At 49.3% G+C, this 23,424-nt stretch overlaps 1 protein-coding gene across 2 annotated transcripts in view; it reads left to right on the forward strand.

Annotated features, from left to right (window-relative positions):
• Nucleotides 1-23,424, forward strand: part of FLI1 (Fli-1 proto-oncogene, ETS transcription factor) — a 74,028-nt gene that overhangs the window by 44,559 nt on the left and 6,045 nt on the right. For both annotated transcript variants that reach the window (XM_041413808.1, XM_041413807.1), the window contains exons 3-5: nucleotides 415-569; nucleotides 3,894-4,097; nucleotides 10,533-10,598. In XM_041413808.1, coding sequence (XP_041269742.1) covers nucleotides 415-569; nucleotides 3,894-4,097; nucleotides 10,533-10,598 — 425 coding nt within the window. The remainder of the gene's footprint in view (nucleotides 1-414; nucleotides 570-3,893; nucleotides 4,098-10,532; nucleotides 10,599-23,424) is intronic.

The following is a 23,424-nucleotide window of genomic DNA, read 5'->3' on the forward strand; positions in this document are numbered from 1 at the left end:
CACGAGGGCTGTTTTAGCACACAAAGGGTGGAACAGCCTGACAAGGCTCCCAGGAGCAGCCAGCCTGCCTGCAGGACTGCTGGAGTGCCCTGAGCAGCCAGGGGTGAGGGAGTGGGGAGTAACCCACAGACTGGTGTCCTGGGCGGTTTGGGCATGCTGGTATTTCAGGGCCACTGCAGACATTGCCTTGTCTGGAGTAATTCCCCTGGAGACTCCAGCTGCATTATCAGGAATCCCCTGTGTGCCCCACAGACCCCTAATGGCACCAAGTTACAGGTTAGGAATGGCCTGTCCATAAGGGAAAGGGACACCTGAGTGTCCCCCCATGGGCCTGTGTCCGTAGTGTGCGCCAGCCCCTCCTGTGTGCAGGGCTGGAGGGCTCTGATGGTGACCCAGCTTTGCTTTGCCTTGCAGGGAGTCCCCTGTGGACTGCAGCGTGAGCAAGTGTGGCAAGCTGGTGGGAGCAGGGCCCGAGTCCAGCCCCATGAGCTACAGCACCTACATGGATGAGAAGAACGGGCCTCCCCCCAACATGACCACCAACGAGAGGAGGGTCATCGTCCCCGCAGGTACTGCCACGGGCTGGGCCAGCTGGGCCTGCTCTGCCTGGAAGAGATTTTTGTTTGGTTTGTTTATCCTCTCCCAGAGGAATTTTCTCTCTTACAAACCACACAAAAAATAAGGAAAATATCAGAGTTTCTGGCTAGTGGGAATTCCCATGTTCCTGAGCATGATCTGAATCAGGATAGGCAGCAGATTACTGGTGTTTTCTCTTTCCTTTTTTTTAAATTTTGTTTTAATTTTTTTTCCCCGGAATGCAGTGTTGTTTTGGTGCACTGAACCAAATCCACCTCCTGTCATGTGCTAGAGGAGAATCTGCTTCCTGGGACACACAGGGGATGACCAAAGAGGAATGAAGTGGGCCCAAGTTATAACTCCCCTGGTGCTCTCAGGATCCAGCTGCGCTTTCAAGTCACACTGATTGATTCAAAATGAGCTATTTTGTTTCCATTTTTTTTGTTAGAAGTAGAAACCCAGAAAAATTCTATTTTGCAGGAACTGTGTTATCCTTCCAAAAATTGTCACACAGAAACATTCCTGTCCAGCTTTGTTTGTGTTTGGTATCCACATCTGCTGCCTGGAGCTGGCAGGATGCTCTGGATGCTTTTGGATACGCAGGGGTGAGAGCTGCTCTGAGGGAAGCCTCAACCTGGAGTGAGGAGCTGTTTCCCTGTGAAGTTTATAAACAGCCAGGGCCAGGAAGTTTCCAGCAAAGGAGCCAAGTGCTGGCCCAGTGACATCCCAGAACTTGCCCTGCTCTGAGGCTTTCTGCAGGGCAGGAGGGCAGGCAGACAGTGCTGGCAGGAGGGAATGCACTCGTGGAATTCAGCTCCTTTCTCTTGACCACGAGCAGATGACAATTCCCAAGCATTTGTTTGCCATTTAGGATGTAAAGGAAAGGCTTGAACTGAATGCAGTGAGGAGAAGCCAATAAAGGATTGATAGCAAACCTCTAAATCCCATTCAGGCTGATGTTTGAGGGATGGGCTGAGCTGCCTGGGGACAGCAGCACAGTTGCATCCAGTGTCCACCTTTCCAGCTGCTTGGAAAGGTGCAGCTGCCACCAACCAGTTCCTGTGTTATTAAAGATGTTCCAGGGGCAGTATTTATCCTGTATGTTTGAAAAATAAAACGAGGGTGAGCTACAGTTTGGCATTGTTGAAAGAGGGGAAATTACTTTCAGTGCCCCCAGTGGAAGAGAAAATTTGAAATCTCCTCTTTGAAGGAAAGTGAAGAAAAAGATTTTTCCCCCTCTTATGACCATTCACAAATCAAACCCTTGTGATCCTTGTGAAAGAGCAGAGATTTACCAGACTTTGGAAGACAATAATGAACATCATCCCAGATCTCTGGCTGCAGGAGAGGAGGCCCAAGTCATCCAAGAAAGGCATTTGGATATTTTAATTTAATCCAGAATGGAGATTTATAGCACATTAGGGTGAAGATAAGCAAGAATAATGTCACATTAGGCTTACAATAGTAGTAATAACGAGCTCTAAGCCATGTTTCAAGAAGGCAGATTTTCAGTCCCATTCAATGTCTTTTACGGTGTTTAAAGGGAGGTCACAAATTCACTCTGCCCTCTAGATGTTGGGTTGTTTTCAAAACTCAAGACAAATAATCCCATCAATTAAAAAAAAAAAAAAAAAAAAAAAGAATCCTCCCTTGAATGCTTACATTGTAAAATTCGCAGCCTTTTGCCAGTGCTTAGAAAGCAGAATTTCAATTAACTATAGCCAAAACCTGAAGGAAATCCATCTCAGAGCAGACTTGCAAAGGTGTATCCCTTGAATGCTTGCATTGTAAAATTCGCAGCCTTTTGCCAGTGCAAAGGTGTGGGGTTGTAAATTCCATGTTCTGAATTCAGCTTTCAGCAGCCCAGGTTTTCAGGGGATTCAGTGGGGAAAGGTCTCAGTTACAATTTTGGTTCCCTTGGTCTCAGTTCCCTGTTTGGTGCTGTTATTGCAGGGCTCAGGTGCCCAGGAATGCCAGGAATGGACTCTTCCTGACCTTTTGTGCCCAGGGCTGCCCTCAGCCTGAGCACCCAGTGTCCAGCCCTGGGATGAGGCACTGCTTCACACCCCCCTAAATGCAGGCAGAGGCATTTCTTGTTCTGCCCAGAGCACCCCCAGAGCCCTGGGCATGTTCTCAGCTCCCTGGGATCTGAGTGTCTGAGGTTTGTCTCCGAGCTGGAGCAGCTGTTAATGACACATCAGACATCTCCAAAGTTTGAACTCCTTCGCAATCCTGTGCAGCTGCAGCAGAACATGAATGTGCAGCTCCAGTTTGGAAATGGGATCCGTGGGGAGCTGCAGCACAGGAAACATCTGAGAGTGCTGATATGCTCTGAAAACGACTGTCAAGCACTGTGGCACCAGCTCTTGCTGGGGCCCTCTGATCTAATGCCCTTTGCAGAATTCAAAGGCTGATTGCTTTTTTTACCCACTGCTGCAGCCACTCATCTCCACAGGGCCTGAGCTCCAGCCGGGCTCGGAGCAGCTCTTACGTCAGCAGCAGCAATAAAGATCCCCCAGCTGGAGTCTGCTGACACTCAGGGACGCCCAGACAGCACAAAATCCACCCTGCCCTCGCACAGCTGGCTGGCTTTACAGGGACAGGGGAGGCAGAACTGTGCTCCTGCACCGGGGTGAATAACTGTGACTCACACCCAGGGCAAGCTGCTCTGTTCTAGAAGCACCATTTTATTTTATTATTTTATTTTATTTTATTTTATTTTATTTTATTCTTATTTTATTTTATTTTTTCTTATTTTATTTTTTTATTTTAATTTTTATTTTATTATATTTTAATTTAAATTTTTTAAAATTTTTTGTTTAGTTTAGTTTTAATTTTTTTTTTAATTTTAATTTTTATTTTATTTTATTTTTATTTTTTAATTTTCTGAGTCCCTTTGCTGACCATGAATACCCCATGCTCAGGGTCTCTTGTGCCAGCTGTGGGCTCCCTAATGCCCATGGTGGTACCCACACAGCCCTGATGTCACTGCACAGCCTTGCAGAGCCACACTGGGACAGGAAATCCCTCTCAAAGGGTTCAGCTTCCTCTGGGAAGCTTTTTTCCAGACAGAGAAGAGTCAAATGCCACCAGGGCTGTTCCCAAGCAGAGGAGGGAGCTTTGGGCATGTGGGGAAGGCAGAAGTGACCTGGCCAGGTTGTACATCCTGAGCCCTGCTCCAGCACGGTGCCTGTTCATCCTGGCAAAGGGGGTCAGTAAATTCAATACTTGCTTGTGGAAACAATGGCTCGTGCTGTGGCAGGGCTGCAGGGACTCTGGAGGTGTGTGTGTGCCCATCCTCTGCTCTCTCCTGCCAGATCCCACCCTCTGGACCCAGGAGCACGTGCGCCAGTGGCTGGAGTGGGCAATCAAGGAGTACGGCCTGATGGAGATCGACACCACCATCTTCCAGAACATGGACGGCAAGGAGCTCTGCAAAATGAACAAGGACGACTTCCTGCGCACCACCTCCCCCTACAACACAGAAATTCTGCTGTCTCACCTCAGTTACCTCAGGGAAAGTGAGTACTGCCGTGGCCATCCCAGCCCTGCCCCAGGGTGAACTCCCAGGGCTCCTCCTGCAGCAAGGGACAGGGAAATGAGCAGAGAAAGGCAAGCAGAGAGAGCAAACAGGGAAACAGGGAGTGAAATGGGCTTGGAAAGTTCACATGAACACAGATGGAGCTACTGGTGCTATCAGGGAGGTGAAGAACTGAGCAGGGCTCTGGAGGAGATTAGATAAGTCTTACAGATAACAACATCTGTGGCTATGTGATAAAAATGCACAAATTTGCCATGGAGATTAAACGTGACATTAACTGATTTGTCTCAGGCAAACGATTCCATAGCTCTGCAGTTAGAGGGCTGTGCCCTCCCCATAAGCAGGACCCACAAGTGGCCAGGGCTGGAGCTTTTCTGTGCTCCTGCAGGCCCAGGTTTGTGGGAGAGAGTTGAAAACCCAAGAGTGATTCCCCATATGTAAATGTGCTGGAGCAGATGTTGTGCAAATGAACCAGAACTCTGAGAAAAAGGTTGTGGAAACTCTTTATTGCTCCTTTCTGCCCCACACTTGAGTATGGGATGGATCCAATTCCTCTTTTTCCTCTATTAAGCCCCAAACCCAGGAGCTGTGAGCAGTCTGGAAAAGTGTTATCTCAGCACCCAAACAGGAAGATCATCTTAGGGATGGCACATGCACCTGATGATGGGAGTCTTAGATTTCAGCTTTTCCAAGACTTCTGTGCAATCATGATCACATCCACAGCTTCCAAATGTCTCCTCTTCACCTATAAATGGAGCTAAGAGCATTTCCTTTCCCCACAAAGGTGTGCTGAGGGTAATGGTGCTCTGATGAGCCGGAGAACTGGAGCTGGGCCCCACATGCTCTGCTGTTTTTCCCAGTGAAATAGCTTTTATAGGACTATCATTATTTAAGCACTCAAAAATCAGGAGAAGGTGACATAAATCAAGGTGGAAGGGCAAGGAGAGAAAGGCAAAAGTGTATTTTCTCCACTAGAAAATCCAAATATGATGAAAAGGCAGCTGAATATGTCTCCTATGGCCAGTGAAGCAGAGATACAGAATTTAGGGTGTTTCTTCAAAGTTGATCTCTCCCTGCCCAAAATCAGTGGGAGTTTCACAGATTCCAGTGGCACAGAAGTTAGATCACAGATGGGTGCCTCTGGAAGCCCCACCTTTATTTTTCTTGAGAAGTCGAGCCAAGGAAATGATTCACAACAAAAAACCCAAACTGTTGGATTTGAACAGTTGTCTCTTGTGACTGGACAATAAAATAATTTCCCATCCAAAATCATAGACAAATTTAATTCTGCTTCATCAGAAAAGAGCTGCTAGTCCACAGCAAGATTTTGAAGGATTGCCTGTGGAATTAGACAGTTTTCTGGGAAATGGGAAGGCAGTTTTGTGCAGCCAGCAGTGCTTTGGCCAAACCTGCTGACTGGGGCTGGGGAAATCAGGCACTTTGTAAGCGGAAACGCTTCTAAATTCCCACAAGATAAACACCCAAGTGAGACACTTGAGTTGTGATATTGATAAGGTTTGAGAATTGTCAGAGAGACGGACTTGGATGGAGTCAAAGCACACAAGCAGGCTGGATTTGGAAAGCTTGGCAGAGGAGTAGAATTCTCCAGGTGGCATCTCCAGGATCGTCCCCAGTGTTTGTGACCCATTGTTTGGGCTGACCAAAGGCAGGATCAGAGGAATTGCATTGTTGATCTCATGGCATGAGCCCCAAAACCTGGGCTCAGTGGCCACTTTTACCATCTGCTGCTGCTGCTCGTTTGCTCAGGAGCAACTTCCTGCTTGATCCCTTGGGCACTGAGGTCTGGTCACACTGGTGTCCAGGCAGCACCAGGGCACGCTGACACTCAGGACAGCAGTCCCTGGCTCACACCTTGCCTTTAAATACCTGAAATGAGGAGATTTTGCTGTCTGTAAGGTGGCACCAGCCATCCTGCCTTCTCGCTGGGCCCTTCCATTGGCATTGTGAGGAATGATACTCACTTCTGAAAGTTTAGAAGGTTTATTAAAACCTTATTGAAAAAAATACAACAGAAGACTGAACAGAGAAAATGTTACGGCGCCAGGAGCAGAGGATTTTTCCCACCATGTCCTCATCCACACAATGGATGGTCCACCTTTTAACCCTTTAGCCCCTCCCAAAATCTTCTCCATCGACTCTTGTTTTACTGTCCAGTGGTGGAGATCACTTCCTGGCATCTCGAGGAGATCACTTTCTTACACATTGGAGGTCAGGTGTTGCCAGAGTAACAAGCCAACCGTCCCAAATGTCCCAAACCCAGACCACCCCCTGATAACAATCCAAGGCGGGGGTAAAACATAACTATGAACCTATAAAACTTCTCTTAGCATATATATAATATTTGCCTTTTAATGGTGAGAGTCAGCTGGCATTCCTCATCTGTCACAGGATGGTGGGTCTGTGGAGCAGGGGCTGTGCCTCACACCTCCCCAGCCCAGCACTGCAGCCCTGGTGCAGCTGCAATATTTAAGTGCTGCTGCAATAATGGTCATCAACACATCCTGTCCTGCCAGGGCAGTGCCTGCAGTGATTTCTGTGCTGTTAAGACACTGCAAAACCCGAGGAACTTTGCTGGGTTCAGGCAGACTGCTCACTCCTGTTTCACAGGGAATTCAGTGCCAGTCCATGCCAGCTTTAGGATGACGGATCTGTGTGTGCTGATCCCAGACGTGCTGCGAGTGCCCTGCTCATCAGAGCAGCTCCTGGCTGCTGGAGCTGGGCAGAGCATTCCTGCTTCCCTGCAGCTGTTCCCAGCCCAGGGACAGGCTGCTCTGGGCAGTGCTGGGTGGCTTCCTCACACAGCAACACCTTCCAGAGGAGCTGATGGCTTTTCCAGACCAGCTTCCAGTGGATGCTCAGTGCCGAGCTGGAGCTCAGTGCCATGGGGATTTGGGCTTTCATTTTCACGAGTTTTCCCCTTTTGGAAGGGTCCCCTTTTGTTTGTCCCACAGACACTCGGCTCTGCTCCTGCTTAGGGTAGGGAACAGGTGATGGCCACCAGCACAGCAGGATTTGGGGGCAGTGCAGACCTACAGGCTGGGTTGCCTCTGCCCAGGCTCTCTAAAGGTGTTTGTGGTCACAGGATGTTAAGCTGGATATGTGATGATTTATGAATGCTCAACTTTGGGGTTTGTTTTCCAAGAAACAAAGCTGATCTGAACTTTCTGAGCTGTTTGCTCACCCGACAAGGAGATCTCCTGAAAATGAGCTTTCCCAGAAGGTTCTCAGCATTTCACACTCCTAATCAGGGTGAAAACATCCTTAAGACTTCCTACGAAATACATTCTTTTGGCACATCTGAGTCCAGACTGAAAAAACAAACCAGCAACATCTGCATGACCTCAGCAAAAGCTCCATCTCAGTTTTAGCAGTGGAAGGCTCAAGATGAGCTGTGTAATGAAGTCGAGAGTAACCCAAACTCATCCCACAGCACCTTTAGTCTCTGGCTTAGGCCTGGCTCAGAATGGTGCAGTTGTTTCCTGTTGCCACAAGCCACTGAAGCTGGCAGGAATTCCTCTGATCCTCAGGACATTTCAGAGTGCAGAGCCCAGTTCTGCAGCACTCTCCATCCTTTGGAGCCTCCCAAAGCACCCCAGTGGTTCTTTCAGGGAGCTCCCTGCCCACTCCCTCAAACAATCATCTTTCTTTACGTATTCCTTTTAATTCCCTCTCCAAAATCATGAAGCCATGCCTTGATTCACCTTCTTTTTGTTCATCTCCACACACTTTGGGGCTCCAGACTGATCTTTCTCCACCACATTCTGCCTGGTGAATCCTCTCCAGGCAGCTGTTGGGCAGGGGAAGGGAGTTTTGGATGCATCCATGCTGTGTTTGGGATGAAGATCAAAAGAAGCTGAGCTGCCACCTCCATCCTTTCCATCCGTGGTGGTGGGGGCCAGGCTGTGGGATGTGCACAAAGGGAAAGAGCCTGAAGGGGAAAGAATGAGGCTGTGGTGAGAGGTAGAAAAGTGTTCAGTGGTTTTGAGCCATGTGTTAATGCCCAACAAAACCATCCTGCCAAGTGCAGCAGGACCTGGATTCCAGCAGGAGCCATGCAGGGCCTGGGGAAGGTGAGGGTAAAAAAGACTTTAAAGTTAAATAAACCCCAAGGCTGTGTTCCTGTCCCTCTGAAGGATGAGCTGCCTTGTGAGAGGGAAAGGGTTTACGGGGAAAAACTCTCTTGCTTTTCAGTCCTTCTCTGTCTTTTTGTAATGAATGCAAGGAAAATAAAAGAAAAGGAAGGATCTGGGGTGCCATAAAAGAACGTGTTTAAACATTAGTTATGGGAGAACAGCCCTCACTGCATTAACCATACCAGAGAGAGCTGATCCATCCCTGGTGTCGCTGACCCAGGGAGAGGGAATAGGAACGAAAATGAAAATTCATCACCCAAAGCTCTGCCCCCGAAGGAGAGAGGGAGGAGCAACCTGGCTTGTGTCTGTCTGTCTGTCTGCTTCCCTCTGTCCTGATCTGAGTCTCTGCCTTTCTCCCTTTCCCTCCTCCATTGAAACCCTTAATAGGAAACACATTTCCCTCTCTGTGGTGTTCCCACCAGAAACCTCAGACTGCCGGGCAAAGGTGAGAACTTTGAGCAATTAAACCGGGGGAGGCGCCGGTCCTTTCCAGTGGCTTGGGCTGCATTTTTTACCCTAAAGTAGCTATAGGTTGATCCTGCTCGCTCAGTGCTATTCATCACCCCACCCCCACCGCCCCAGCCACTCATTTGCAGCCCATTTAGTCATAGAAAACCACGTTTCTGAATTCCCCAGCACTTCCCTGTCTGGCAGGGGGAAGCTGGGCTGGGCGTTGCACTCAGGATTGCTTTAAATAACCTGAAAAGGAGAGAGTGGTGGACAGGAGTTTCCCCACAGATATTCAAGAAAGAAATGCCAAAGCCAGAAACCATCAGATGAAAACATGAGTTACGTGGACAGAGTTGTTTCAATTCCTCCAGCAGCCAATCTCTCTAAATATTCCAGCCAATCCCTTTGGCTGTTGGCAGCTTCCAGAGCCAGGGTGCCCTTGGGATCCCTCTGAACTCTTTACCTCCTCCTTCACCATCCATCCTGGCCTTGGAAGCATCCCCTGACTTGCAGCATCTGGTACCATCCATCCTCCCCTCCCTGCGAGCAGCTCTGTTTCCCAGCACCTCCTGCCTCGTGTCCTGCTGGCTTGTGCAGTGTCTGGCTTTGTTTGCCTTGGGGAGGACAGAAATCCACTGCAGCAGAGGGCAGAGGGCCAGCAACATCCAGCACCTGCAATGGCTCTCAGATCTGGCAGGGACCTGCCCAAACCTCAGCTCTCACAGGAGAGACACTGTGAGAGCACAGAGGGGCAGCTGAGGTCATTTGGGACCATGTGCCCCAGAGGAATGGGCAGGGCTCAGCCCCAAGTCCTGCTCAGCTGGGACCTGCAGAGAGGGGCTCCTGCCCTGCTGAGGGGCTGGGGATGCCCAGGGGCAGGATCCCCTTTATGGAGGGGATCTGCAGAGCTGTAAAAGCACTCAGGGCAGGATTGGTGCTCCAGCCACAGCCTCAGCACAAACAGGACCCTGTGCCTTGTCAGGGCTGTCACTGACCCACCAGCAGCTGCTCCAAGAGCTGCAGGAAGGTGAGCCCAGAGGGTGATGTGAGCACACTTAACCAGACAGCCATGAAATGGACATTTCATGCTGGCTTCCCTGCACTCCCAGGATGTCCTCCTCCGTTTCCAGGAGAGTTTACAGGAGAACCAGAGGGAAATGCTTAGAAAGGAACATTTCCTCACAGACTGTGCAGAACAGAGACCCTTCCAACAGGTTCTTTTTGTGCTGCACTTGTGTGTCTCGTGGGGCTGGATGGAAAGGCTTTTCTGAAGCAAGGGAGCTGCTCCCAAATTCCCCAGAGCAGGGAGATGCTGGAATCCCAGTGAGAGCTGTGCAGCTGCTGGCCCCAAACCAAGCATGTGACACTCTAAAAATGGCCAAAAAGGTCCTGACAGTGCAATTTGTGTCTTTTCTCCTGCCTGTTCCTCAAACAGGAAATTTCTCTATCACAGCCAGTGAGAGGAAAGCTTCTTCCTTATCCTGTCACACAAACTGTGCCACAGGCATTTCTGGAGGCTGGGCTGGGATAGATCCTGTACCTGTACAACCTCACCCCTTAAGATCAGTTTTCAATGGGGGACACCAAGGCACTCAGTGAAGGAGACAAATGTCTTTATTATGCAAGTGAGGAAACAGCAGCACATGTGCTCTGCAGCTACCAAGCTTTTAGATGACTTTCACAGAAAATGTCTGCCTAATTAACAGCAAAATTTTTTTTTCATGCCATTAACAACATTTCCGACCTCCCTTGATGACTCCCCGTGGCAGAGTGTGCCCAGACTGCTCTAACTCCTTTTCTTTGCCTTGCAGGTAGCTCACTGCTGGTCTACAACACTCCATCCCACACAGATTCCTCACGTCTTGCCACCAAAGAAGGTCAGTGAAAGTCTTACATATAAATGTCCTGGGTTTGATTGGGTTAAAACTAGACCTTGTTAATAATATCCTTGGCAGAAAATGTTCTGCTCCACTCTGCATTCACAGCACAGTTAAAAAGGAATAATTCTCACTGTGCAGTCCCACCCAGGCTGGAAATGCCATCTCTGCTTGTCCAGCCAGCACCGTGGCATCAAACATGTCACTGTCACACTGGTGTTTTGCTGAGTTGTGAACTGCTGGCACATTTTCTGTTCCTGGTGTGAACAGTTTGGAATCTCACACAGACAGCAAGGTCTGAGACTCTGTTCCTCTCTGAGTTCACAGTTGAAAGGATCAAATCTTCTCACAATAAATTTCACTATTGTAAAGGCCACTCAAGTATTCCAAACCCATCCATGGATATGTAGCTTGTTTCAACCAGCAAGGAAGATGAATTGTATCTTTTTGACACTTTCATTTTGGAATACTTTGATTTTCTTTTTTGTTTCAAATAACCCATTTGTTTTTTATCTAGTAGAAATTCTGACCATGTAGCTATAGCTTAGAAACCTTGCAGTTTAAAAGTTAATAATCCTCTTGAGACTCCTTCAGGCTTTGGAGTTGTTTGTGGGTCCTTCAGTCAGGTGTTTCAGGATTTTCTCTGCACCTCCAGCCCTGCTTCTTGTTCTTATTTTTATTGACAAACTGGACTCTCAGTCAGGATAAAGTTGTGAGCATTGTTGTGACCACAGAATCCCAGAATGGCTGGTATTGGAAGGGACCTTAAGGATCACCTGGTTCCAGTCCATGGCCTTGGGCAGGGACAGGATGAAGCACATCCCTTACCTACATAGAGAAGTTGAATTGATATAGTGAATATTTGGGTGAATTTATCACCCCTAAGTAGGGTCATAAAGAGCAAAAATCCATTCTGTGCTCTGTAGCTCCTGTGTAGGGACAGGAGCCTGTAATGGGGTTTTCCTTTCCCTTTGTGCTGCTGCAGGAACATTGTGTTTGTTCCCTGGGCTCTGTTCAGCTCCTCCTTGAGAAATTTTTGTGGAGGGTGAAACTCCTGCCCACCCCCTGAGGCCAGCCTGTCCCTGTGCCCGCTCCCTGACTGTCACAAACGCTTCTCTGCTCTTCAGGAGAACGTGGCCGCATGGACAAGCCTCAAGTTTGGATTAAAAGAACACTGGGGAAAGGCAGAAGGTTTTTTATTGAAGCAGCTGGAGAGACAAAACCTCCCATTGCACTGAGGGGCTGCAGCAAACAGAGCCCACATTTAACAGCTCCTGCAGGGAGGGTCTGGCTGCCTCCTTCCTGTGCTGCCCCCGGAGCCCTCCTTTCTCCTTGCATTTCATCCCCAACATCTGCTTTAGAGCTGGACTCGAGGCCAGGGCTGCTCCTCCAGCAGCTCCTTTTGTCCGGCAGGTAAATGCCCGCTGGATCTCCCTGGCACTGGTCTCTCCTCTGAGGCAGCACAGTTGATAAAACAGGAGCCACAGAGGGACAGAGCCACTCGGGCTGTGCTCTGACTGCTGCTTTGACATTAACAGTGACTATTTAAAGTTCATCCCAGCTGGGCTTGCACTGTGTAGTCGGGATATAGTGGGAATAAAGGGAATAGAGTAGGGACATGTACTCCTTCACAGTTTCCCCTCACACCCAAACCTTTGCTCATTCTGTCTCAGGCCAGGCAGTTGCTAAAACTAAAGCCAAGAAAAGTCTGATTTTTAATTTTTTTTTACTTCAAGACAAAAAATCTGTGTAGAACTGCACTCCTCTGAATTTTTAAACACTTTGTGGCTTGAGCCTTGAGTCACTCAGGCTGAAAGAAATTTGAGGGGAAAGTGTCCCTCCCCCTGCATTTTTAGTGGCCTCGAGGGTGTCTCTGTAGTGCAGCTGACAGAGCTCTGGGTTCACTGCTGTCAGCGTGGAGCCCTCAGTTTCACATGGAACTTTCATCATGTGGCAATAAAGGACCAAGCACGCCCAGGAGAGAGGCAAATAAAAATTAAGAACTACGTAGAAATGTTGAAATCCCATCTATTCCTCCCCCATTTCTCCCTGTAGGGCATAAATTCCATCATTCCTTCCACACTGGGTGTTGGTGTAGCATAAACTGCCCCACACCAACCCACTGCAGCTGCCTGAGGTTACTGAGATAAGGGAAAGGGATGGGAGAGCACGACAGGCTGGCACATAAGGGACTGGGGGAGCAGAGTGAAGTGGCTCATCCAATAGCACAGCAGAAACTCGTGATGCTCATAAAACTGGACTTGGAATTCCTTAGTCTGGTTTTTTTTTAGGAAACAGGATTTTCCTTGTTTCCTTTTTAATGGGCTCACTTCAAGATGATATTCTTACTCCAAAAGATTATGTTCTTTTGGAAAAGGAATTTCAGGTTAAAAATCATGATTTTTTAAAAGATTTTTTAACTTCTCAAAAGATTAAACAGTTTTCTTCATGCCAATGCATCTGGAATCTACCAGTCCTGTAAATATTTCTCCTATGTCTGTGAATAAAAACAGACGAGTTTTTCTAACCACCTTCCCTTGAGGATTCAAAAGCAGGTGATGAAGTAGTACCAACCATGCCAAAGACAGGAAAAAAATACCATTTTCTTCACTCCTCCTGTAGTTTTTCTATGTAACTAGTGCAAATAACCTGCTTGTGCAGATTGCAGGGAGAGACAGGAGCCCTTTGCATACATTTACACTGTGCTTTACACAACACATTCCCTCCATGGCTGGAAAAAAGAACCCACACGTCAAAAAAAAAAAAAAAAATTAGTGCAGCTGCAGCACAGACAGCAGCAGATGTTCCAGATGCAGCACAGGCTCTGCTCCCTCCCCCAGGACGATGTCCCCAGGAGCACAGGGAGCCTGGCCCTGTCCCAGTGCTGTCCCTGGGCTGGCTTTGGTGCCCTGGCTGCAGCTGCAGACCTGACTCTCTTTTTCCCTTCTGTTTTCTGCCCTCTCACTCCCTGCAGTGCCAGCTCTGCAAACAGGAGCTGCAGCTCAAGTGCAGATCTCTGCAGCAGGAATTTTGGGAATCTTTACAGCAGATCCTGAAGTCCCACAGTGGGGCCCAGGGCAGCTGAGTGTTCTCACAGCAGACAGGTAGAACCTTGTCCTATTCCAAGGCCTCCTGCTGCCTCAGCTTCTCCCCTTCCCAGCCTCATAAACACTCCAAAGGATGGGACTGAGCGTCACTGGGACAAATTGTCTTCAGCTGCCTCAGAGGAGTAAATGGCTCTAATGAAAATCACCAGTGGTTTTTGGCTGGAGAGCAATTTTCTGGGAAATGAAATGAGGCTGCTCTCATGGCTGAATGGAAAGAGCTGTCCCCCTCCCACTGCAGAGATAGTCTGGGTCATTTTCTGGGACTGTTTGGAGAAATGAGTGATCTTCTGTGGGTACTAGAGACAGGCACAGGAATCTGAGCCCATGATCTGCCCCAGTCCAGGGAGACCCTAAAGTGCTCTCCTGCAGAACGGTGTCATTTGAGCAGGTTTCCATAGGGAAATGGAAATAATATTCATATACAACAACATTGGGAGGCCAAAGGGCCATGTCCCCAAAGGGCTCTGAGCTCTCTGGCCTCACTCCAGCACAGTTTTAAAGTTTTTAGTGTGTCAGGGTCTGTGTAATTCCTGTGTTTAATACTGGAGCAGAGTGCTGTGCAGGAGCTGAGGCCAGGGCAGAGCTGGGGGCTCTCAGTGAGGCAGAGCCCTGGTGTGTGGATGTGTGAAGTTCCCTGTGGGAATGCCTGTCCTGGGATGTGTGGTACTTTCCAATTCACAGAATGACCAGGTTGGAAGAGACCTTCAAGATCATCGAGTCCAACCCAGCCCCAACATCTCAACTCAACCCTGGCACCCAGTGCCACATCCAGGCTTTGTTAAACACACCCAGGGATGGTGACTGCACCACCTCCCCGGGCAGCCATTCCAGAACTTTATCACCCTTTCTGTAAAAAGGTTCTTCCTGGTATCCAACCTGTATTTCGCTTGGTGCAGCTGGAGTCTGTGTGCTCTGGTTCTGTCAGTGCTGCCTGGAGAAAGAGCCCAGCCCCAGCTGAGCACAGGCACCTTTCAGAGCTGTAGAGAGTGATGAGGGCACCCCTGAGTCTCCTTTTCTCCAGGCTGAGCACCCCCAGCTCCAACACTGCTGATCCCAGGGAAGTGGGTTTTGTGCAGGGAGGTGGCAGAGGGTGTGAGGGGAGGCTCAGCATCACAGGTGACAATTAACCAGAGGGGTTCCTGGGGCTGTTTGTCTCCAGATCGTTCAGGATCTTGGTTCAAAAGCTGCATTCAGCACAGGTCTGTCCTCTGCACACACTGTGCTCAGCCCAAGGTAGCAGAATCCCAGAATCCCCAAATTATTTAAATTGGAAAAGCCCTCCCAGACCATCAAATCCTACTTGTAAACAATCCCCACCTTGCCACCCAATCCAGAGCACTGAGTGCCACTTCCAGGTGTTCCTTGGACACCTCCAGGCATGGGGACTCCAAACCTCCCTGGGCAGCCCCTTCCTGTGTTTAACAAACCTTTCCATGAAGAAATTCCAACTGAGCCTCCCCTGGCACAGCCTGAGGGTGTTTCCTCTTGTCCTGTAGTTTTTCCTGGGAGAAACCCCAAACCCCACCTGGCTTCTGGCAGGGAGTTGCAGAGAGGGATTTGATCCTTCTTGAGCCTTCCAGATTTGGCTGAGAATAGTGACAAACCAGCCCGAAGTCTCAGAAATCCAACAAAAGCTCAAGCAGAGCACAGGGAAAAGGGATGTGGTACCTTTCAAAGAGGGAAGAAATCTCTATGTGAATGCATGAGCAGGGATGGAGGGGGCAATTTTAAGGGTTTATTCTGTGGCTATCCCATGTTTATGATCACATTATAGAAGTTGTTGTGTGAACAACGAAGATGTTTGGGTACAGGGTGTGTGTGTTTGGTGGGGCAAGTTTAAGAGGATAAATAAATCAGTGAACTCTGAAATCCAGTGTGATTTCTGGGGCTTTGTACCAATGTTCGTTGTGAGGCCCTAAGAAAGAGTTTCCTGGTGTTGGAGCATCAGTTAAAACCTCTCACTCCAATTCCCTGGTACCTCACAAAATATGAGTCTGTGCAGCTGCTTTTCTCCCCAACAGGGCTGCAGCCTCTGTTCCCTTTAAACTCCTCAAAACTCTTCTCTCCCACTTGTAAATTGAGTGACAATTTGGGGTAACAGGTTCAGATTTTGGGGGACTGGGGAGACAGGAGCAGAGACTGCAGGGAATGCGGTTGCATAAGCACAGTTCCCACAGGAAATACTCTCAAATTCCTGCATAAACCCTTCTTCTGAAAAGGCCATTTTTCAGATCTAAAAGGTTGTAGTGAAAAATATTGACCATGTTCAATAAACTCTCCTCTGAGTGTGTCAGTGCAGCCCCTTTTCACAGCAAAGATTTTAAACTCCCCAGCTTCAGTTGTGGCAGAGGAAAAGCAGCTGCAGCTTTGTGCCCTCCTAATTGTCTGTACTTGCTAAAACATTTCTCTATGATATTTGTGTGCCTGGTGATGAAATATCCCATTTTTAGCTCAGCAGCAGAAAAAGGGGAGGCTTTTTTAGGTCTCCTTTCATTTTGGCTGTGTGGCCAAGCAGGGATTTATGAGTTCAGGGGAGACAGTAGCCAGCGCGCTTGGATTTTGCTTTTTATACTTTCTTTTTTTTTAATTGTTTTCCTTTGAAATTCCAGAGTTAGTGTTTTGTCTGCTTTCTCCCTGACCCTCTTCGGAGGCAGGCGTGTGTTTTTTCACCAGAAAAACTGGAAACAAAGAATCGTTGTCTTTAAGCTGTAGCAGGCAGGAAACCCAACTCACAAGGGATCACCCCGAGCCAGCGCTGTCCCAGAGTAGACTCCAGTTCTCTGAATTCAACCTGACAGCTTGTCTGGAGCACTTTCTAAGTAACCATTATCCTTCCTTTCCCCCAGCAAAAGAGCCATTATTATTTTGCCTGGAGTGCAGTGCAAGGAGTGTTTTTGTGCTGGGGGGGGTCACACGTTTGCTGGGGTGCCAGGCTCTCCCTCCCAAAGCCTTGGAAGTGCTTGGGCTGTTTCCTAAAACAAGAGTTAATTTGTTTCCTGATGATGACTTAAAAGCTGTAAAACTGCCATGGCTGTGCATGTGTGTCTTCCCTTTTCTCTCATGTGTGCGTGGCCTTTTTCTCCATGGATATGAGGTTTGGGTTTTTTTACTTCTGCATTTGTGTGTTTTTCAACAAGAGCAACCTCCAGCCTGTCAATGGTTTGGTTTTACACCCTGTGCTGGGGGTAAAACCCACACAGTGCTGTGAGCACATTCCGGCCCGCTGCTGGCTGTGTTTGGGTGGTTCTGTAGGTGTGCAGAGGTTGTGCAGCTGTGCCTTGGCTGTGCCTGCAGCCCTGCGTGGCTCAGGAGCATCTCTGCTGGCTGGAGAGCATCTGCTTTTCCAGGCTGGCTCTGGGAAGGGTTCTCAGGACACATTCTTCAGCCTCTGTGCACTGTGCATTGGGATTTCTGCTGCTGATATTAAAAAAGCAACAAGGAAAAAAGTCTTCTCATTACTTCCTCCTTTTCTCCATAATGTGTCTTTGTGAGGCCGGCAGGGCTGAGGCAGACGTGGCTCAGGAAGTGCCAGCACTGCTGGCTCAGGGATGTTTCCCAGCCCCAGACACCACTGGGGGCTGTTGCCTCTGGCTGGGGCAGCAGGGAGAGACTCTGGGCTGAGTGGGGAGCAGAGCTGGGCCCTCTGCCCTGTGGGAGCCCCTTCCCTGCACCCCTGCTCAGGGACAGGGCACAGGGCTCAAACAGAGCCACCTGTCCTGAGCAAGCCCTGCCCCAGGAAATCCCCTCTGGAAATCACGTTGGCTTGGAAGGACCTTAAACACATCCAGTGCCACCCCTTCCACTGTCCCACACCTTCCACTGTCCCAGATTGCTCCAAGGCCTGTCCAGCCTGGCCTGGGACACTCCCAGGGACAGCAATACTGAGTCCCAGTTCTATTCCTGCACCATCCAGATGCTGTCTGACTCTGGAAACGAGCGGCCTTCAGCCACAGGGCTTTAATCCATCACTGATTTAGAGCAGTTCAATCAGAAAGGTTTAATCCCTCTGATCTGTATTTCTGTAAAGGCAGCAATTCATAACCAGGCTCTCAGCTACTTTCAGACACTCCTCAGGCTAAATCTGCCCTTCACATCCATCTCTGCAGCAGATTTCTCACCTACATCCAGCAATCAGTCCCTTCTCACTTGGTTTGAGTTGACTTCAGGTCAAAACCCAGTGTTGTTCCTGGGTTTGGGATCTGTGAAACAGGTTAACAGCAATGTAGAGATCAGAGAGTTACAAAATCATTCAGGCTGGAAAGGCCTCTGAGACCAACAGTGCACCCAGTTGGATGCAAAAGATGGCTTGATAATATTTTTCAATTGTGAAATAATCAAATTGCCTGATAATGTAAAATAGAAGTAATTTTGAAATCATTCTGCACTCAGTGAGTTGCTTCCTCTTAGTGAAGAGACTTAGAATTACTGATTTCCTCCTCTGACCCTGGGAGTGGTGGTTCCTCAGCTCATTGAACAGCACATTGTGTCTTGAAGAGGAAAAGAAAGAGTTTGGTGCTGAAGGGCTGGGAAGTCTCATGTAACCATGGGAACAGTCACAGTAACACTGGCCAGGAATGACAAAGACGTGTGGCACATGTGTTAATTAACTGTTTTAATTAGCAGAGATAGTAAGTTGAAAAGCAGTTCCGTGCAGGACAAGTGATGCTGTGAGGTTTTGAGGCTCAGTGTGACACACATGTCCCTGCACCTGGGTAAATGTGGTGGGACAGCCTTTGGAAAAGGCCACAGGAGTCCTCAGACCCTGCCCTGCTCCTGTCCCTGTGCCACCATCCCTGCCCACACCCAGAGACAGGTGAGAGCCCAGAGCCTGCACAGCTTTGTGCTGAGGGGTGCTGGAGCTTCTCTGCTGACCTGGGAGGTTTGCACTGGGTGAGGGGCACTCAGAAATGTCCTGGGGGTCTGTGGGGCACTCAGAAATGTCCTGTGTGTGTGGGGCACTCAGAAATGTCCTGGGGGTCTGTGGGGCACTCAGAAATGTCCTGTGTGTGTGGGGCACTCAGAAATGTCCTGGGGGTCTGTGGGGCACTCAGAACATGTCCCTGGAGCCAGGGAGGGACCTTTTGGGCTCCACAGTTAAATGTTTGCTGCCACCATGTAAAGCAGTGCCCTGGGTGTTTCCAGGAGCAGCTGGGGTGGTTTTGGCCCCCTGGTCCCTGCAGAAACTGCAGCCTGGGATTCTGCTCTGCACTGGCTTTGAGCCCCAGCTCCTCGCTGGGATGCCCAGGAGGGGAAGGGGCAGCCTGAGGGCTGGGCACACACACCTGGGCAGGCCTGGCTGACAGGCTGGGCTTGCAGCAGGAGATGGGGGCTGGATTTGTTCCCATGTTGGGACCTTTCCAAGGCACCAGGGGGGTGCCATCAACCCCAGCCTCACCTGGGCAGGAGAGGCCCAGGGGCTCTGTGCCCTCCTCTCCCTCTCTCCCCATAAAGTGGCTGCCACAAAATAGACCCCAAGGGACCACTTGGATTAACGACAGGTCTGCACCTCCAGGACACCTGGGGTTGCTTTCCCCATTTAGGGAAGCTAATTTAAATTCCAGCCACCAGGCCAAGGACCTTTTATCCTCCTGAAGCAGGAGGACTCCTTGCAAAGCCCAGCCTGTGTTGTGCACGGAGAGTCCATGCCCAAGCCTGCCGTGCAGGAGGAGCTGTTCTGGGGTGACCTGTCTCACCTGGACTGGGAGCACGGGTACTTCCAGGCAGGACTTGGCCTTAGGGATTTCAGTGAAGCAGATCGGGAGAAGGCTGCAAATCTGAAGTGGGCTATGAGATCCACAAGATTCTCCAGGTACCTGACCCTCCTTTCCCTCTCTCCCTATAAAGTGGTTGCCACAAAATAGACCCCAAGTGACCACTGTCCACATCACTCGCCTGGATCCCCCAGGACCCCTGGGTCTGCCTTCTCCCTGTCTCCCTTCCTGGCTCTGTCTCCATGGCTTAGGACAAGCCCCTTCCCACCCTGCAGCTGCTGAATTTCCTTGGAGGTGCCAGCTCCAGAGATTCCTGGGCTCTCCACCCTTCCCAGTCTTGCCTGTAGTGCCAGCATGGGTGGCATTCCAAATAAGATTCCCCTATAGTGCCCAAAAGCATTTAGTCCATAAATGACCCAGCCCCAGTGTATCCATCCTAGAAAAATAAAGGCCTAAGAAATGTGGCTATTCCAGGCCCCGAGCTCGTTGTTCTCCTGGAAAGCCTCATCAGGCTGGTAGCACAAAGTGGTGCCTGACTGGGAAAGCTCCTCAGAGGGAGCAGGATGAAGGGGCTGTCAGCACTTCCCAGCAGCTCAGGAAGCACAGGCACTGTGAGCCCATTGTTCACTGAACCCCCCCTCACCTCCCCTCTGTCCCAAACTCTCAGATTTATAAAACACCAGGGTTGGGTCTTTTGGGTTTTTTTTTTTGTTTTTTTTTTTTGGTTGTTTTTTTTTTTTTTTTGAAGTTTATCAGAGAGGGTTTGCTCCCTAATACATCACATCTCAAACACAGACTCCCTTGCTCACTGGGCTGCACTCAGGCTGACAGGACTGACAAGGATTTGGGATGGTGGTGTGGGAATCCACCTGGGGGTTTTCAGGCTGGTTTCCTGGGAAGGGAGTCTGTGTGTCTGTCCATCTGCCCCCAGCTATATCTATCAGTCTGTTCAGACTAAATATGCCCCAGAGGTGCTGGGAGGGGACACAGCTCCAGGGGAGACAGGGGCTGTCTGGAGAGCTGAGCACAGAGTACCAGGGGAGAAGCTGAGGCAGATTTGGGGTGAGAGAGTGGAGACCAGGGCTAAAAGGGCACAGAGAGCAGGGCTGCAACCTGCCCCCCACAGCCCAATTCCTGAGAAGGCAGTGCATCTGGAAAAGGCAGCTAAAGCCTGCAGAAAGTGCATTTATGCCTGCGAATAAATAAAATTATATTTAACCTTCTTCCCAGGCGCGCTGTGAGTGCGAATGTTTGCAAAGCTGTGAGATCCTCGCTTGAAAGCTGCTGTGAAAGTGCAAAGCATTATTAATATCCTTTACCTTCCTCCTAATAGACTGAGCATTCATGCTGGGGAATTTCTGGACATAAACCAGACAGCTGCAGAATGACAGTTCTTGAAAGCATCTATGATTTATTTTCTGCTCTTTAATTCCATTTTGTATTGAACACACATTTGTCATAGGGCTCTTGTTCCACGGGGCCTTTTAAGTCTAAACCAGACTCAGGGACCTGATCCTTTCTGGGATAAATTTGCCCCACTTCACTGTAGCCATTTGCTGATTTACACCAGGAGAGACCCCCAGTCCAAGTCTTTTAATTGAATTTCCATCCCATGGCAAGTTTGGTGTAAAATCAGAGTGGTTTAAATGACAGATAAGACTATTCCTGTCACTGTTTGGCTGCAGTTCTGTAGGATCTCTTCGAGCCACTGGGCGTCAGGTCCTGGGAATGATCCTGTTTTTGCAGGAACCTGCAAAATTCTGGAGGGGTTCCCTGGCTCTGCCTTTTCCATTTTGCTTTAAACACATTCAGCTTTTGAGCCTGGGCCTGGAAGCCAGGAAGGCTGGTGTGGTTCTTTCACGTTGCAGAGATTTTTGTGAAATAAAAATAGTTTCCTGCATTTGGATTTTTTTTTTTTTTTTTTTTTGGGGGGGTGAGAGAGAATTGGAAACTTGCAGTAGCTGAGTGCACACGGTGTTTCAATAGCAGGGCTGATTATCATATTTAGCCCTTCTTATTATGGCCAAGTCACACTCAGGGCCAAATCTTACCCAATCTCTCACACAAGGCTGCCCCTATACATTCCCACACTTTGCTCCATAATCCATATTTATAGAGGAAAAACTGAGGCAAAGGGACTCAGTCAGCCTGGATTAAACCTGAGGAGGAGAAGGAGGAAGATCATCTCTCCAAATCATGGCCTATTTATTTACCCAAAATGTGCTGATGACTCTGGATCAAGCAACCCCTTTGTAGCAGTTGATTCCCTTGACTCAATGATCTGGACCCCAAAAAAATCAGAGAAAACTGAAAATTTTCAATGAGCTCCACTACTTCTTGAGAAGGAAATTTTTCCCTATTTTGAAAAGGATTTTTCTGTTGGAAAAAGAATTGCTGCCTTCCTTTAACAGGATCATCATATGGCATTTCCATTAATGTTACATTACAGAACTGTTTATGGGTTGAACAAACCAAAATGTCCATTAACATCTCCATTGGACATTGCTGAGGGTTTTGCTTTCCTCAGTGCAGAACTTGGGTTTTTCAAAGCGTTTCCCCAAACATGGCTCTGAGAGCTGTGGTTGCAATACCTCAGAGGGATATCCCAGGGGAGCAGTGGAGTCAGAGCCTGGCTGCAGCGAGGACATGGACAGAGGCAGGGCCTGCCTCAGGCCCTCCTGCTCTGCTGCTTTTGGTCCCTGGGAGAGCTCCGTGCCCTGGGATCCATCGGGACTGCAGCAGGAAAACGCCTCCTGCAAACAGCCCCTGCTTTAGAGCAGGGACAGCCCTTGGCTGGGGAAAGGTGCGGGACAGCAGCACAAGGCAGGGGACAGCCCTGCTGCTGCTTGTGGGGCCACGGGGACAGGGACAGGGATCCTGAATGGGGCAGGGATCCTGAATGGGGCAGGGATCCTGAATGGGGACAGGGATCGGGAATGGGGACAGGGATACAGAGTGGGGACAGGGATCTGGAATGGGGCAGGGATCTGGAATGGGGACAGGGATCCTGAATGGGGCAGGGATCCTGAATGGGGACAGGGATCTGGAATGGGGACAGGAATTCCAGATGGGGACAGGGATCCGGAATGGGACAGGAATCCCAGTGGTGCAGGGGACCAGAATGGGAATGGGATCCAGAATGGGATAGGAATTCCAGATGGGGACAGGGATCCCTAATGGGATCAGGAATCCCTAATGGAGACAGAAATCCCTTGCAGGGATCCTGAATGGGAACAGGAATCCCTAATGGAGACAGAAATCCCTAATGGGGACAGGGATCCAGAATGGGACAGGGACCCCTACCAGGGACAGGGATCCCTTTTGGGACAGGTCTCCCTGCTGGAACAGTGTAGATGAAGCTGTCACCTCCGTTTTCCTGAGCTGTCCCATCCCAGTCTTTGTCCCAGCTGAAACCACAGTGGTTTGTTTTCCAGTCTGATCTATTTGCAGTGGGGTTTGTGGTTTCTGCAAAAAGGGAAAAAAACAAACAAGTAAAATAAAAATAAAAACAGGCAGATTACACGAGCTCTGTTTTCCCCATTCCTCTCTCTTCCCTCCTCCTCTGGCTCCCCCACCCTCCCCTCTCCCCTCCCTCTGTGTTTTCCTTTCCATGCCAATAACTGCAAGACTGTAATTTCAAAGCCTCAGCGGCTTTCCCAGTGCTGGAGGAATGTGCCAGTGCCTGGGATGGATCCTCAGGGAGCTGCACAGTGCCACAGGCAGGAGGTGCTGGGCAGTGGGGCACTTGGGATGTCCCTGAGGATGCTTTTCCCCGTTTTGCATCCCTTGAAATAACCTCCTTATTGTCACCTCAAATACTCAGCCTCCCCAGTTTTAAAATCTGAATTTCATTTCTGTGAAATAGTAACAGGGTTCATCTCCTCCTCCTCTGCCTGTGGTCTTGGGATGATAGAAAGGGGTCTCCTTTAGGCTGGGATGGGTCTCACTGAATTCCACTGAGTGCAAGGACAGCACTTCATGGTCAGAATGTGTCAGGCTTGAGAACTG

This window comes from Onychostruthus taczanowskii, unplaced genomic scaffold (assembly GCF_017590055.1).
Source record: "Onychostruthus taczanowskii isolate IOZ18803 unplaced genomic scaffold, ASM1759005v1 scaffold43, whole genome shotgun sequence".
Classification (NCBI taxonomy): domain Eukaryota; kingdom Metazoa; phylum Chordata; class Aves; order Passeriformes; family Passeridae; genus Onychostruthus; species Onychostruthus taczanowskii.